General features: G+C 35.2%; 1 protein-coding gene across 2 annotated transcripts in view; it reads left to right on the top strand.

The window, feature by feature from the left end:
- The window catches only part of LOC121376349 (ergothioneine biosynthesis protein 1-like), a 38521-nt gene that overhangs the window by 16880 nt on the left and 3247 nt on the right, over positions 1-18394 (top strand). For both annotated transcript variants that reach the window (XM_041504196.1, XM_041504197.1), the window contains 6 exons: positions 1978-2104; positions 7251-7398; positions 11122-11208; positions 13717-13881; positions 17127-17307; positions 17819-18078. In XM_041504196.1, coding sequence (XP_041360130.1) covers positions 1978-2104; positions 7251-7398; positions 11122-11208; positions 13717-13881; positions 17127-17307; positions 17819-18078 — 968 coding nt within the window. The remainder of the gene's footprint in view (positions 1-1977; positions 2105-7250; positions 7399-11121; positions 11209-13716; positions 13882-17126; positions 17308-17818; positions 18079-18394) is intronic.

The raw sequence follows: 18394 nt of genomic DNA, 5'->3' as shown, positions 1-18394 counted from the left end.
CAGACAGAAATCTTGAAAAAAACATTAAAATGACACAGATTCCACATACTAGATGATAACCATATCACTTATATCGACTTCGCTGAGATTGCATAGGGCAAAAAGCATGTAATTTTGTGCCGGCTGCCATTTTGACTTTTTATGGAATATTCTCCAAGAGGGGTGAAAGGATATGACTTAATCTAACAACGTCATAACATGTTTTGATATAAAAGCAAACGTGATGACGTCATATTAATTTTATTATTATTATTATTTAAAAAAAAATGTTTAATGATACCACTAGAGTTCATTGATTTTATATTAATTATGTTACATACTTTGGAGGCTATCACCCCTCTTGAAGAGTATTCCATAAAAAAACAAAATGGCAGACGGCAGAAAACGGCATGTATTTTGCCCTATGCTATCTCAGCGAAGTCAATACTGGTGACCCCTGTGCGTGCTGTAACCTCACCGTGGTGCAGGGGTGTAATATTCTCTTTGAGAATGGCCAATACAGCACAAATTGAAATTTTGAGTAAAAGTCCGTATCTATCTGTGATATTTGTATTTTTGCACAGTTCTTTACACTGTTTTTATTTAAATCTTGAATTTTTATATTGATGTTGATCATCACTTTATTTGTTTGCACCCAATAGCCAATGTATTTTTCGTGCTGGGGTGTCATTAAACATTCATTCATTCATTCATTCGCTACTGGCGACATCGTTACAGTCTCATATGTGGAATCTGTGTCACTGTAATGGTTTTTTCACAACTTGTGTCTGGACAAAATTTGGGGGAAATGTAATGGTAATTAAAGGTAGGAGAGTAATTTATTGTAGTTGTTAACAATTTGGTTTGGACTTTAGAATTGAATCATACCCGTAACATATTCATCATTATAAATATGGCCTATCATGTACGTCACTGGTACTCTTGTTTTATATAGAAACCTGTCAACTAACAGTGTGAGAATAATACAGATTTAATTATTTTATGGTGACCTTTCAACTAACAGTATAGGAGTTATACAGCTGTAAAATATGTATGGTGACTTTTCAAATAACAGTATAGGAGTTATACAGCTTTAAAGTATGTATCGCGACCTTTCATCTAACAGTATAGGAGTTATACAGCTTTAAAATATGTATGGTGACCTTTCATCTAACAGTATAGGAGTTATACAGCTTTAAAGTATGTATGGCAACCTTTCATCTAACAGTTATTCAGCTTTAAAATATGGTGACCTTTCATCTAATGCTTATAATAATATATAATATATCTCTTCATAAAACTATGAGGCCAATGTTTAAGGAGATTCCAACAAAGTACGACTGAAAACATGAATGCATTCACTGTTAGACATATTCTAAAAAATTTCAGATAGACACTAGCAGACAATATTTATGGTGGTATGACTTTTTGTATTATTACATTTATTCAGAAAATATCAAATTCTTTGAACCAACCCACTAGTAACTTCCAATATTAGTTATTTTAGAGAGCTTTTTTTTTAAATATAAGATTAATCCCCTACTGGTCTACCCGGAGGGGTCTATAGGTTCATCTCTGTCATTTTCTTTGTCCATCCATCCGTCCTTCCCACATGTTTTATTCACAGTTACAGAAAGTTTGACTTTCATGACAATTTACTCATTTTTGACACAGTTATGGCCCTTGAAGATATTGAGTTGAAATTTTGTGTATTTTTACAGATGAAGTTTTACTTTCATGAAGATTTACCCATGTTCGGTAGTTATGACCCTTAAATTGAACTTTATTTTCCAGATTTTTTGTTGTGATTACTTTTTGCAATGCCTGAAAATAATGAGATGAAATTGTGTGTACAGCTTTATCTTGTTCTGTTACAGGTCAAGTTTAACGTTCTTGGTGATGTACCAATTTTCTCAAAGTAATGGCCCTTGAATTTAGGAGATATGGAAATGTGTTTTAGCAGTATTCTCAGAATGCTGGTTTCTTTTGGGCTTTTAGGTTGCAAGTCAGGCTGTGGATACGATCTTTCCACATATTCTCATTGCCAGCTTCCTTCCCATGACATAGTGGGAAAACAAGAAGAATCTGGATTCCAAAACGGCAGTTCCAGCCAGATGCAGTACATGTAAGTAACAATCGATCTAAGGGAAGTGTGTACTGCTTAGACATTTGGAATGTGTGTGTGTTGTTAACTAGTTGCTGAATAAATGCCGGTTATGTAAATAGTTTAATCAGAAGTGATTGCAGAGTTCATTTAGTTCTACAGAAGAATCACGCAGTTGAGAAAATATTAACTGAACAGAGACATAGAGAAAGTAGTTAAACAGGAAAGTTGTTTTCCCTTATTTTAGTCTGAATAATTACTATGTGTATCAGAGAAAAAATAATATAATTAAATTAATTTGCCGGGGGCATGACGTAGCCCAGTAGTAAAGTGCTGGCCTGGTGTACGGTCAGTCTAGGATCGATTCCTGTTAGTGGAATCATTGGACTATTTCTCGTTCCAGCGAGTGCTTCACAACTGGTGTTACAGACCATAATATGTACTATCCTGTCTGGGGGATGATGCATATATTAAAGACCCCTTGGTGCTAATAAAAAAATAGTTGCCCATAGTTTCCTCTCTAAAATATATTTGTGGTCATTAACTACATGTCTGACACCACATACCTGTAGCTGTGTTGAGTGTGTCATTAAATATAAAATTCCTTTGTTTGTTTGTTTCTTTCTTTTTTTTAAACATGGCTCCCATATGCAACAACCTTAGTTAAAAATTATGGTCTAGCTATGTCTGTATTTTGTAGACAATTTGAATATTATATAAAAAATAAATTTAAGTTCCAATTTAAAATGAAAATGCCTGGGAATTGTTTATTGTAAAAAGGATGCCGGCCCAAAGATGATAAATGTTTTATGACCATACACAATAAAATATTTTAATTTACTTAGCATAGAGGGAAATTAGTTTATATTATTTCAAAGGCATCATCACATTATTGTAACTTTTCTAGTCATTGTATATTTTATAGACATTATATAATATTTGACATATAGTTGAACATGAATTAGTAGGTAAAGGTCAAGTATTTTTTTCTTTAAATCAGAGTCCGTTCATAGTAGTTCATATTATAACTAATTGGTTAGAAGAAGCGACCCCTTTATATAAATGGCATAAAATAAATATGCATACTAATAATAAATATTGTTCATTGTAGTAGTTGAAATGTATGCACATTCATATTTTCTGGGCTAAAATATCTAGATATTACTACATTAACTGGAATAATTGTAACATTTCAGATGTTCCAATGATGAGTGATCTCTGGTCATTATAACAAAGTGGTTACTGCTATTTAAATAAAATGTGTGTGTGTACATGTATATCATTCTACGAGCGCATTAGACAAACATTATACTTAATCACGCACCAGCTCAATGCTGATGACGAATGCATTAAACTGTATTTAGATATTTTTTACACCTGGTCTTATTGTACTTAATGGCATTCACTGTTTTCATTATTATAACATCAATTTATTAAATATTTTAATCAACAGTCTTTATTCAATTAACAAATTAAAATGTTTTCAAAACATTGACAATCAAAACATGAAACTATACCTGAAAATGTCTTATTTTTAATCTACAGTTACCGCAATGTATTTGCAATTTATATATGATAAGACTAGTAGAGTAGTTCATTCCTGTACATGCATGCAATATATCACCCATGTCAGCATACCCGGTAGTTCAGTGGTATAGGTAGATGCGATGGGATATATGATTGATTGCCCTTAGTGGACCCATCACCTTTTATCTTACTTCAACCAGTGCCCAGGACTGGTACATTAAAGATTGTGATAACTATGGTTTAAACAACTTCCAGATCAGGTTGCCGTGGTCTGGATTAAAAATTAACGTTGCGGAAAGACACTGGCTTAGGATGTGATAATAATCCAGCTCAGATTTCAAGATATCGTTTCAAGTTGTGCTGAGTCATAGCCAGCTTTGTTTTGTAGATCCACATAGTCACGATCACGGGGGACACACACACACACACACACACACACACACACACACACACACACCTTCCCACCTTCACCACATTGAATTCTTAGGGGAACAAAAATAACAGTTAAAACTTGATACACAACTACCCACAAAGGACCAAACGCTTAGAGTTTGAGGATTTGAAAAAAACCCAATGCACTGAACATGGAATAGGTGATTTTAACAATTCATTAGCCATAGTAAAACACCTACCAGCCCTTTTCCTGTGTGTACTGTACACTGGTGCTAATAATACTACAAGTAGAACATAAAACCAGAATCCAACATGACCAAAACACTTTTATAATCACTCTAATAATTAGCACGCAATTTGTGAAATATTTGTGCACATACCATGTTAAAACTATCCCAGTAAATTAATTCCATTTAATGTACAATTGCAATGCATCTACAGTTCACCTGATGTTGACATTTGTTTAAGACAAAATTTAAAAATACAAACTTTACTTTCTACAAAATTGGGGGTTTCTAATTAACACATTTATTTTATCTCAAATGCCACGAGACACCCTACGTCTTGCTGGTAAAATCAAATGCAAGGTACCACACGTTATATGTGTTGCCTGAGTAAATCGATACATTGTTTTTATCAGATAAATGTTTTATTACAAAATATTTACATTATCAACAATGAAATCTAATTTTGTGAATTTGACTGTTGACCATTTGCATTTCGCCTACAGTGTATTACTAAGAATAACACATGTTTGAGTACCAGTGTCAATAAAATGGTGAGTTTTATTAGGAATCATTTTTGTCTGTTCAAGTATAGGCTAGAAAGCATTAAAAATTTCATGTGCTGACGTGCCATTAAATATTTTTTCCCATCCATGCCAATATCCAACTAGTCAATAAACCCTAACGGGGCATATATATATATATTATATTAGTATATATATATTAGGGTAGCCAGGATTGTTTATTGGGGGTGGAGTGGAGATAGAGGGCACTGCTTTTACACATGTTATGGGGTGACATGCATTATAAAAGTTGGTATTGTGAAAAAAAGAGGTATATTCGAGAAGGCATGGTCCTCTTGTGCCCAATCCCTGGCTTCCCGAATACGCCAGTGCATATATGTGCAATTTAAAGTATATCAATCAATAGATTTTGGTTTCAACACTGGTACCTTTAGTAGTATTACTTGCATATTTAAAATGTACTCAACAAAAGTAAGTTTTTATCACATATAACTTCTAAACATTGTTTCAGTAACATCTGACCTATGTTACATGCAAACATCTTACACACGATGAGATTTTTGTGCATTTTTGTAAAACCTACGAAAATGTGCATTCTGCTAGGAATCATTACACGTTGATTGTAAATATATATCATTAACATGTCAAAACGTAGACACTTTAGAATGAGTGAAAACTTTTAAGGAAAAATGCCGAATATAGTTACTGGCCCTGTATTCATTTTGTTTTGTTAAATTCCTGCGTATTAAAAATCATTAAACGTATTAACTTATCTTAACGGTTGATTATTAATTCAGTCAGTAGCTCAACACTACAGATGGAGCAGTTTACTCTGATAGCTTACATTTCATGTTTAATTAGTGTAATAAATATATCTGTTATAACTGGTATGATAGCTTACATTTCATGTAATAATTAGTATAACAAATGTATCTGTTATAACTGGTTTTAAGGCTTTGCTTTGTTTGACAAATTGTTTTTCTAAAGTTGTTAAGAGCTTCTAGCAACCTGCTACAATACCAGGGAGCCCAATTCACCATCTCAGTGTAGGATAAGGTTACTGTGCACACAGCTGGAAACACCCATGACCATTTCTAGTGTCTGCCATCCAAAGATAATTTGTTATTGTTTACAATTACTTCCTGCTGCCAGTACATTTTCAAAGTATTAACAACACAGGCCCAATTAGGTGTCTCAGAGCTGCTGCGAAATTAAATGTTTACTGTATGCCACGTGGACTCACTGCAAGATAACATTATTCTTGACTTAGATTTCACACAGTTTGTCACATATGCTGGACTGTAAGAAAAACTGTTTATAAAATAGCTTGCTCTGGCATGCTGGTTGGAGCAGTTTGTGTTCAAGTTCCGGGAGCCAGAATAAATTAAATAGTTCTTCATCAAATTACATCATGATTTATTATTATTAGCAGACAAAACTTTTAAGGTTTATACTAAAACAAATAACTGCTAGCATCTAAAAGAAAAATATTTAGTAAAAGTTAAGTTTCCTATTTTTAAGTGCATTCCAAAGTTTTCAGTGCAGTTTTCTCAGATTGAAGTGGAAAGGAGATAAGTGGTTCTGGCACTATAACCCCTCGACATATGATATGATCTGGGTCCTATCAGGACAACTAGGAATCCCATAATTTTATCCTGGCAGTATCCTGCTATATCCTGGGAGGATCCTGCCTATTTCCCAGTGGGATCCCACCAGGATCCCAGTTGCATTTTTACTTGGGTAACTAAGCTTTCAAATGTGTTTTTACATTGATTTTGGGGGTACGGTGGGGGTGTCCCACCTTTTTTAATTTTCACACAGCATAACGCTGCACTCGATGTAGTGCACTGATCTTTTTCATGTATCACATTTTTCATGTTGGAAAGATGAAATTAGTTTTCTCTCTAAATTTGATGATAACCCAAAACTCATAGTTAATAAAGGTTGCTCAGGCAATGGGCATCATTTTTAAGATTTATCTCCCCCTGGAGGAAAGAAGATCAGGTCCTAATAAAGGATTTTCGTATTATTGTCACCGAACACTACATGTGGAAGAAGTATGATACACCAAAACAAATTGCCTTTCAAGGTGTAATATTCAGGCATATGCAATACTATAAAAAGCTTAAAATGTGACAGGTGGACCTGATGTCATTCTCACAAGCAGAAGAGCTTCATAGGGGAGATAACTGGGAAATTATGCCCATTGGGATCCTGCTAATTTTAACTACAGTTTTTACTCCCTCTTACATCTGAAGCATGTTCAGTTCGAGAACTGGTTTTTACACCAGTTTTTATGGTTCATGAATTTGATGTGATAGAAGACGACAGCACCAGTCAGCTGTTCACAGGCGCTTGGCCTCACGAATATGCCATAGCTGTGAGTAATTTTAAGTGTCTTATGATTCCACTTTAATAATAACCTAAAATGATTTACAGAATGTGGACGGCTGCAGTGGTTTTGGGTGACCCTTTATATAATTTATGTCTTTTAAACAGGTACCGAGCAATGTTTGATGTTATTGCCCTGCCCATGAACTGGCCGGTAGAATGCAATTACCATGAAGCCAAGGCGTTCTGCTGCTGGCTGGGAGCAGACTACCGACTGCCGGGAGAGGCAGAGCACCATGTGATGAGAGGTCTTCAGGCAAGTGACTATTACAATAATAGATTTTTTTTTTTCAGTAATATTCATTCAATTAAAGTTTTGTTTAACATTGATAAATTAAATACAGTCAAACTTCGTTAACTCGAAGTTGAAGGGGACGACGAAATAGTTCGAGTTTCAGGGAGTTCGAGTGTTCGAAATTCGTACAGCAGACCTCAAAGTGAAACTGCATTGCAGTATTATCATTTTGTTGATATCGGATGTTAGCACATTTCTTCTGTGTATATGATAAAACTAAGCAAATATTAACAGAAAGGAGATAAATCCGATCAATTTGATGTACATCTCTATGTACTTTTATTGTATTAATTGACAGTAAAGTAAAAAAAAAAAAAAAAAAAAAAAACCTGAAAGCACGTACTTACATATAACCAGAAGTAAGCGATAAATTAAAGTTGATATATTTTTCAAATGTCAAAACAAGGCGGAACGTAACGTTGTAATAAATTAAAATACTGAATGTCGATTAGCACTAAGTACGTTTGTTTACCAAATAAAAAATACACAATATAAATACCAAAATTATTGTAAATCACAAAAATCATTTTAAAAACCCTCACTAACATAGCGAGACATAACATAACAAATCAAAACGCTATATGCCAAATAGCACTAGGTTATGTACTTTTTTTCACATATAAAACATTCACAACAGTACAAAATAATTTATAGCTCTCAAATCACAAAGTACAAAGAGCAGAACTATCCGAAATTTTTTGTAATTAGAGATTGTTTGGCACACTTGCTTAAAAAATCGTCTTTCATTACTGTGTCTGTAATCTTGCACAGATTGAGCAGCATTTCTTCCAAATGTTCACGGTTCTGCAGGTAGCACCTAAGGTTAGCACACGCTTCCATGGCCTGTTCGCTGTTGCAGGGTCTCGTTTCTGTACTTTCTTCATCCTTGTTGTCCGTTTGGCATTTTTAATTTCGTCGACGTCGGTCATTTCCGTGCAGATTGGTATGTCATTATCAAGATTGATGTAGCGAGTCATAGTGTCACGTGTCAGTCCGTGTTGCAGCAGTGTAGAGAGTGGGATGTTGTCATCGGGGTCAACATCGTCGTCGTCATCGTGTGTCAACTGTGTTTTTAACGTCAAACCCAGCATGGCGGAAACAGTTCTTTATCGTAGTTGACCTCACATTGCACCAAGCTTGCTGCATGAGATTTAATGCATCTAAAACATTTAGTTTTAACTCGGTTTCCACATCAACAGCCGATATATAACGGAGAATAAACTTTTTCTGTAAAAGACTTTTAAATAATGGATTATTCCCTGGTCCATAGGTTGTGTTTTTGATGTGGTGTTCGGTGGCAAAAACACAAGTTCAACTGATTTTAGACCCGCTATTTTGGGATGGGCAGGGCAGTTATCCACTACAAGGGCGATTTTTCTCTTTTTGCGGGACATTTGTTTGTCCTTTTTTTTTTACTTAGTGAAAATATCTGAAGTCATCCAGGCTTTTTGTTAGCTAGGTATTCAGTTGGTAGTGTTTTGATATTTTTAAAACAACGTGGTTTTACTGACTTCCCTATGACATGTTGGCAGAAACTAGGGCAGTAAGTGGTTCTTTACTCTTTTTCCCCCCCATGACAATCTACATCTTTAAATTCAAGGGTTTTGTCTGGCAGAAGGCGAAAAAATATCCCAGTTTCATCTGCGTTGTATATATCGTCGGTATCATATTTCCTGAGAATTAGCTGTAATCTCTCATGCCATTCTAACATTTCTGTTGATTGTGTGTCCACAGCTTTTTCCTCCCCACACACCTTTTTAAATGTTATCCCATTTCTTTCTTTAAATTTATCAAGCCACCCTGTTGAAAGGCTTAAAATTTACACAGTCAAACATTTTTGCAAATTCTTCCGCTTTTGTAAGTAATACAGGGCCAGAAATGGGAAGATTTTTATCTCTAGCATTTTTAAGCCATTTCAAAGTTGCGGCCTCTACATCTTCAAACATTCCTGATCTCATGTTCTTACGTTTTGGCCCAAACTTTAAATAACCCTCTTGAATAGAAATTTTGTTTTTGAACCCAGGTTGAAAGTGTACTTTGGGGGATACTAAAGTCAATAGCAATTAGTTTTTTTGTCTTTTTACCTGCCTCTACCTCCATTACCGCTTTGTACTTCGTCTCGATGTCTTTCACCGTTAATTTTCTCTTCACACCCTTTCTTTCTGTCTTCAATCTGGCTATCCCCCCATTTCTGGGCCCTTCGTCAGATTGCTTGGATGACAAGAAAGCGTGACTATTGACCGATCTGGCTATCCCTCCGTTACCGGGTCCTTCTCCAGATTGCTCGATCTCTGATGTATCAGTTTCTAACATACTAGTAACTAAATGACTAGTAATGAATCATTTTAATTTCACACTTAGATAGCAAATAACGAATTTGACATGATGCACTCGTTTAAGAGAAAAAACAAACAGCGTTAATTGTTATTACAACAGTTCTTTGAAGATTACAAGACTATCCGTACTTTGTGTAATGAGGCCCGCTGCCGTGTACAAACACCGACAACCCAATGCAGGCATGTTCCGCATAGTCGGCGATCTATTATTCTGTAATTACCGCGTGTATCATCGATAGCCGAGACCAGTCGGGACACTCACACTTGGCTTGGGTGACAATTCATTTTTCTTTAAAGTATTACTGGTACAGTTAAAAGGCTCAGTCACTCCACAAACTTCGAGTTTTGGAAGTGCAATATCCCTTATTTTTTTATGGTGGGACCACAAAATTACTTTGAGAGATAGAGTTTTTCGAATGTTCGAAGTTTGAATGTTCGAAGTCTGTTATTACTAGTTTGTATAGCAGTTCGGCCGGGACTGCCGTTTCACTTCGAGAGATCGACGTTTACGAAAGATCGAAGTTTGAGTTATTGCAGGTCGACTGTATGGGGTATTGCATGTCAAACATTTTGGTAATTTTTCTCATTTTGTCTTAGAGGAAACCCTACACATTTCATTTCATTTCAACTTATTTTCGTGCTTATATCCAATTAAGGTTCAAGCACGCTGTCCTGGGCACACACCTCAGCTATCTGGGCTGTCTGTCAAGGACAGTGGGTTAGTTGTTAGTTGGTTGGTGGTTAGTGAGAGAGAAGAGAGTGTAGTGGCCTTACACCTACCCACTGAGCCCTTAAGAACTCGCTCTGGGTTGGAGCCGGTAGCGGACTGCAAACCCTGTACCTACCAGCCAGTTGTCCGATGGGTTAACCACTGCGCCACCGAGGCTGGTCACCATACACATTTTTTCCATTAGCAGTAAGAGATCTTTTAAATACACTTTCCCACAGACAGGACAGCCCTTGCCACAGCCTTTGATATACAAATTGTGGGGCACTGGCTGGGACAGGAAAAAATGTTATCAAAGAATGTGTCCCCCAAGGAATTAGCTGAACTTTTCATAGAATTCAGCTACTATCTTGAAACTGTAAAACATTTTGTGTACCTTTTTTTTGGTTGAAATTAATAGGTTTTTTGTTATAAAAGAGTACAATATTTTTTTGAAAACTGTAGTTACTGTAGTGGCTTTTTATGTTTATTTTCTCTAAAAACTAGACTACTGTTAAAGTAGGATGAAATATCAATGACTATACTGAGTGAATTATTTTATGGTGTTAGTATTTTCTGTTGTGCATTATTTATTTTGTGTTTAAAAAATAACTTAAAGTATGTTTTCTTTGTATTTATTAGGATTCAGAAAGACTAGAAACCAGCAGTGACATCATCTATAACGACAAGATTGAAGCCAGCTTGAACTTCCAATATGGCTCCTCAACTGTAAGTTATACACATGTTATTGAAACAAATAAAATTAAAATGTTTAGTTATGGAAACATCCAGATAGTAAATAATATATACATGTATTAATATATACTGTTAACTAGTAGCCAATAATTCTGTTTTTAAACATTCATATACAGTGAAACCCCTTAAAACCGGACCCTCGGTAAACCGGAATTCCCTCAAAACCGGACGTTTTACATGGTCCCGTGATTTGCGTATCTTTTAACACTAAAATTTACCCCTCTAAACCGGAAACCCCTCTAAACCAGACGAAATTATTCTGAGCTCGGTTAGATTAACTTACGAATTTGATTGAGCTCCTTTTCATAGCCCTACATGTACGTCTCACGATTACCGCAATGAACGGCAAAGCAACTAGGAATTTAATTAATTGTTTGAACCCTTTTTTATTGTTGTTGTTTTGTTTTTTATCTTTGCAAGTTTATTTAACAAAATAAAGAGTAACCAAGAATAAAATTGTTTAGCTTGATTTGGTGGAAACTTTGTCAACAGTGTTTCATTTTAGTATTTAGTTTGGACATGAAACACCGCCATGTTGAATTATTGCTTGATGATAAACTTAAAATAATTCGAAAGTTCAAACGTGTACCTGTTCTTTGGACAGTTTTATTAGTTACTATATCAGTAGAGAACACTAACCAACAAACGCTTTACCTCAATACTGAAACCTATGTAAACCGGATACCCCTCACAACTGGACTTTTTCCTTGGTCCCATGGCTGTCCAGTTTTGAGGGGTTTCACTGTAATAAGTGGTATTTATTATATTTTTATTCCACAATCCAACAAGAAGAGTTGGGGAAAACCAAATGTGTTCCTATATTTTGATACTGTTCATATTTGATACAAACAATCTAGAGAACAATCCTCAGGTGTGTAGGATGAGGTTGTTTTTTTTTTATCAGAATCATATAAATTTCTTCCATCTTAAGTTTTAAAGCACATACCCTTCCAACTGCACCTAAATGTGAAATAACTCCTAATAATACACCTAATACTACAGAAGTGTCAGATATGACCATCTTAGAGGCCAACAGCAAAATAGTGTTTTTGTTTGCTCCACTAACCAAAATATGGGAACCCCTATTTCAAAATCCAAGTTGGTGGAGTGAAGTCACCAGACAACAGGTTTACATTGATTAAAACAAATTAAAACCTGCATTATTGTTAATTTGTTAATTTGTGGTGTTAAATTGTATTTAACATATGAAACAAATATGGCAAATAATGATAGTATAGAGTATTTATGATAAAGTGGTGTAATAAAATAGGTCCATCATCTATGTCTGTTCGTGTAAATAATAGTTTATTCAACGAAGGATGAGTAATACTTAACGCGTAACGTCAGGAATGAGCCTTAGAACTAGAGAAACACAATCTACCTGGTTTTTGCGGGATGATAAATAGTCATACATTGCAGTGTTCTGTAATAATACACATCCCAGTAAGCCAGCAGTAAGTATATCCAGCACTATATATATTATTTTTCAATACAAAATAAAATTCCATTGTCAAAGTGGCTACACAACAAGTCGAAATAATTAACAATGTTTTGTCCATGCATTAACCTACGTACTGAAATGATACACGGAGTGTTTTCTTAGTTAATTGGTCTATGCTGTTAGTTGCTTCTACCTGTGATTCTTGATTGGCAGGTGTGTATTTGATTGGTAACCAGACGAGCCAATTAATTGAGGCTGTCTAGACACAAAAATACATACTGGTATTGTGTAATATTACCTGTCACCCCTAAAATGGTAATGGACATGGTTTATTACTGTAAATAGTTCTGTAAAACTATTGATTAAGTAGACTTTTCCAATTACGTAGTCCCAAAGAAAAGAAAATTATCACTTGGGTATCGTGGGTTGTCGTGTTTGCTCCAATGTAGCATATCAATAGGCCTAATAGTGTACATTTTTCCTTTGGATTATTTAGCAGAGAAAAATACTATAACCCCATTTTGTTCCGTTAATGCAACTTGAAATATATTTAGGTTAATGGTTTCTTATATTATTACATCATTTATGCTGTTTTACAAGTCAGGTTGATCAAAGAGAAGCGCCTTGTCGAAAATTACTGCTTTTGTTTACACTGTACATACAGAAGATGGTCAGGAGCTGACGTCACTTCGCCCCAAGCTATCCCACCGGACATCACAAAAACTAAACAAAATGGCTGCCCCCAGTTAGCAGGAATAATCATGTTTTTTTATTAACTCTAAAATTACGTGTTTTTCATTTGTTAAAGTGTCAGTATGTGTTGGTGGTCCGGGTATGCATCTTTCCAACACATAAGGCTCTTGTTTGAGTTGACCCTACCTTTAACATGTTGTATATTTCAGTCTGTTAACATGTGTATTTCAGCCTGTTAACATGTGTATTTCAGTCTGTTAACATGTATATTTCAGCCTGTTAACATGTACATTTCAGCCTGTTAACATGTTGTGTATTTCAGCCTCTTAACATGTTGTGTATTTCAGCCTGTTAACATGTACCCAGCAACAGAGGCTGGTTTTTGCGACGTGTTCGGCAACGTCTGGGAGTGGGTAGAAGATCACTTCAATGGGCTGCCTGGTTTCAGATCTAACAGGTTTTACGATGATTACTCAACCCCCAGTTTTGATGGACAACACAATATTATTCTGGTATAATATATACTTAATCCCGGAAAGAAATATAGGCATATTGACTTTTTAAAATTATTAAAATCTTGCTTAGAATATATAAATATATGTATATCAGTACATCTCTGGTTATCATAATATTTATGCTAGTTTTGATTCGAGCATAATCAAGATCGGGATCTAGCTCAGTTGGTAAAGTTGAAGTGCTTGGAATTTAGGATAAAATTCTCGGATTGTTTTTTTTTCACTCCCCACAACTGGTATGTGCTGTCCTGTCTGTGGAACAGTGCATATAAAAGATCCATTGCTGTTAATGAGCAAATGTTGCAAGTTTCCTCTAAGACTATTTATCAGAATTATCACGTTTGACATCCAGTAGCCGATGATTAATAAATTAATGTGCTCTGGGGAAAAAAAGGTTCATTTAACGAAACCACCAAAGGACAAATCTTGAAATAACTGGGTCAAATAGATCACAGATGTAAATTAATTCATTATTTATTGCCTTACAAACTAGTCCTTTTAAGAGAAAGGAGAACTGAATTTTGGAATTCAGTGTTTGGTTTTATAGAGTGGATCTTGGAGAGAAAATTGTATTTATTTCATAATAAGTACTTGCTATTAATAATATCTAATTACATACATGCTGCAGTTAGATCTTTAAAAACTGCAGTGTATAGGTTATGTGAGTATTACAGGGCTTCTAGTGGTATTCAATGTTGGTCTAGTAAATAACTACTATTGCAATGCCTGACTGCTAGTGAAAAATATTTTTTGGTCAAATGTTGCAGTTAGGTCTGTTTTGTAAATATGAATATCCTGACCCCACCCAAACCCCCAATGTTAGTCTTTTTAAGCTCTATCTCCCTCTTAAGGTGACATATCTGATTATTACTATTATTTTGTAAATATAAATATCCTGACCCCACCCAAACCCCCAATGTTAGTGTTTTTAAGCTCTATCTCCCTCTTAAGGTGACATATCTGATTATTACTATTATTTTGTAAATATGAATATCCTGACCCCACCCAAACCCCCAATGTTAGTGTTTTTAAGCTCTATCTCCCTCGTAAGGTGACATATCTGATTATTACTATTATTTTGTAAATATGAATATCCTGACCCCACCCAAACCCCCAATGTTAGTGTTTTTAAGCTCTATCTCCCTCGTAAGGTGACATATCTGATTATTACTATTATTTTGTAAATATGAATATCCTGACCCCACCCAAAACCCCAATGTTAATGTTTTTAAGCTCTGTCTCCCTCTTAAGGTGACATATCTGATTATTACTATTATTTAGTAAAAGTGTACTAACTTAAAGGGCTTTTCAAATTCCATAATTAAATGCCTTCTTAATTCATTGCAATAATATTTTACACCGATATGTAAATCAGTAATTACGAAAATGCCCCATAAAAGTATTAAAACATCACTCCCGTAGAACACTGCCGGAAATGACTGAGTAAAATTCTTGGTAAAAACATTTGCCTGTAAATAGACGTGACGTCATGAAGGGAACTCGCTTCACTAAAGCCTACCACAAGATGACTTCCAGTGCAAGCTAAAGTGGGACCTACAGCGACTAACAGGCTCAATTATCATGCGATTCTTCTTTTTATGATGAATAGTGTAGTGATGACAACTGGATTAATATTTGGCAACACAACAAATAATGCCTTCAGTGGCGGATCCAGAAAATTCATTGGGGGGGGGATGACATAAGGCGGAATGTCAAGGGAGGTTTGGAGGGGGGGGTGAAAATTAATATATAATAAATTATAACTGTCGCAAAATTTAGGGGGGCCCGGGGCCCTGCCCCCACCCCCCTAAAACTAGATCCGCCTCTGGCCTTATAAGTTTGAACCTGGAACGTCTTCCGCAGAACCGCCGGCCCGACAGATGACGATGAAAATGTTCGTGGGAGAAAGCTGACCACTGAATTGCAAGTTTTATTCTTGTTTTGTTCTTTAGCTTTTTGTGCGAATTATTTTGCTACACTATATGTTACTTGGGATGTAGTAGAAAAGACACTTGAATTCTATTAGTCGACGTGGACCCGATATCGGTAATTTTAAGAAATGACTTAATAGTCCATCCCATTCTCCTATAAAGATGTTTTTGTGAATAATTTCAGTTTGGTTTGATGTAAGAAAAACAGTAAAAGTGTTTTGGAAATAACAAAACATGTGCAATTTTAAAAACAATCGGCTCAGAAATAAATAACTTGTAGTAAATTCCATAGTATTAAAAAGGTGTTCTGTGGAAAGGTATAGTAAAATTAATTTAATGTCAGTCTCACAGCGAACGCCTTTGTTTTTCATACTATGGAATTTACAAGTTATTTATTTCTGAGCCCATTGTTTTCTAAGTTGCATACAAAAATAGCTTCTTCTTTTTTGTTGTTATTTCTAAAACACTTACTTTTCGTGAAACCAAACTGAAATTATTTACAACCCCCCCCCAAAAAAACCCACCACAAAAAAACAAACAACAACAACAACATTTTTGTAGAATGGGACGGACTAGGCTATAGATACTTACTTTTCTGAACTTTATTGTTAACGAAAATGTTCTCGAACTGTAAAGAAAAACTTCACAAATGAACGAGATGCAAACGACAACAAATTGGATGTTGATTGCATGAACTGTCACGTGCATAACACATGGTATTCCCATATGTCGTTGAAGCCGACAAGCCAGTTCGGACGAATCGCGAATCGAAACTAAAGTCGCAACAGTCTCCAGCATTTTCTTCCTGTCCAGTCTTTTCACGTTGTTTTAATCAAATTCACACACAGCTTTCTCACAGCAATATTACTAGGAAATGCATGAAGACTAAATTTATCGGCTTTTGTATTGCTACAGCCACCAACAACACGCCGTTTAACCATAATAAACACAACAGAAGCAGTGAACATGGCGCTGACTATCGAAAGGAGTTCCCTTCGTGATGTCGCGGATAAAATTTTACGAAATTCCCGAAACGAATTCAGCTGTTTCTGTTTTTCAGGGGAATATTTTTAAATGGAAAATATACCGGTATATAATTTTTGTTAATTTTTAAAATTATTTTTCTAATCATATTAAATAATATGTTGATTGATATAGCTCAATACATCATACATCTGGAACAGCACTTTAAAGTAAAGTAGGGCTACTAAATTTTTAATTGTGGTTAGTTGATTTTTTTTAATCACTGATCCCATGGCTAGTGAATTTAAAACAATTTCTAGAAGCCCTGGTATTGTGTTGTTTTTTTAGGGTGGATCTTGGATTTCAAATGGTGACGTAGCTTCTCGTTTTGTTCGATTTGCATTCAGACGTCATTTTCTCCAACACTGTGGCTTCCGTGTGGCTCGAAGTCTGGCAGACAATGAACCCACCAAACTACCCATCAGGCTAATCATTTCAGAAGTTTTTGTTGTTGGCTTTGGAGTCCAGGGTGAGACTGATTTTTTATCATTAACAGAATTTTAAAAAGAACGTTTCCATACCAGATGCTGATATTTTTTCAATCTAATTTGTTGTGTTGATAACCCAGTTACATGTGTTTGAGAGATTGTTCTTGATTGGTTGATATTAGTGGTTGTCTTCCTTGAGCTTCATTATCAGCTTGATTATATCACATGACATTTGTAACTCAAATTTCAGTTTGGCTACATATTTTCTTATTCTTTTCATATTTCCTTACTACATTTCACCAAATTCTCAATAATTAGTGTGGGTCCCTGGTCTTTATGCTTAAATCCTGGTCCTCATGCTAACTGAACTTATATATGTATAATTAAACTTTGTAAAACTTGGCTCTAAAATGCAAATACAGAACATCATATAGGTCAAGAAAGAAAGATTGCTTTAAGAAAATATTGACCAATTGCATGAGCAGGGTCGATGGTATATAATAATGTATGTTCTAAAGTGTGTGTGAAAGAAAGATTCTGATATACTTACAGATGTGCCAGAGTTCATAGATGAGAACAAGTGTGACCTGATTCGAGTTCCGTCAACCAACACACAGTTTGCCTACGACATACGCACAGCGTTGGAGGGGATCCTTGATCTGGAGTTTGGATATCGGGATGGGTTTGCTAATGTAGTTGTTAATTTGTGCAACTCGTACACCCGGTTCTTCAAGACTGGCACCTCGTCTGTGGTACACCTTGGATCAGGAACCGGACGGGCAGCCTTTGAGCTGAGCAAAGTTTTCAGTAAAGTAGGCTAATTACATAATATTTATGGTTTTCAATACGTTTTTATAAATATTGACTTTTAATTAAAATTTGGTAATTAATACAGTACAAAAAAATACATAGAGGTTATTACCAGAGTGTTTTTCAGTATCGTCAATATTATATATTAGGAATAAAAATTGTATTATGCGAGCCTTTGGTGAGCATAATACATTACTTTTATTCCTAATATATGATATTGATGATACCAAAATACACGAGGGTAATAATCTTTTTATCATATAAGCTCAAGCTTAATACGTGTTTTTGTAAACTGTACATGCAACTTTAATTCCAGTC

The sequence above is a fragment of the Gigantopelta aegis genome, chromosome 6 (assembly GCF_016097555.1).
Source record: "Gigantopelta aegis isolate Gae_Host chromosome 6, Gae_host_genome, whole genome shotgun sequence".
Taxonomy (NCBI): domain Eukaryota; kingdom Metazoa; phylum Mollusca; class Gastropoda; order Neomphalida; family Peltospiridae; genus Gigantopelta; species Gigantopelta aegis.
Note: the sequence above shows the minus strand (reverse complement) of the source record. Positions and strands in the feature narration are given on the sequence as shown.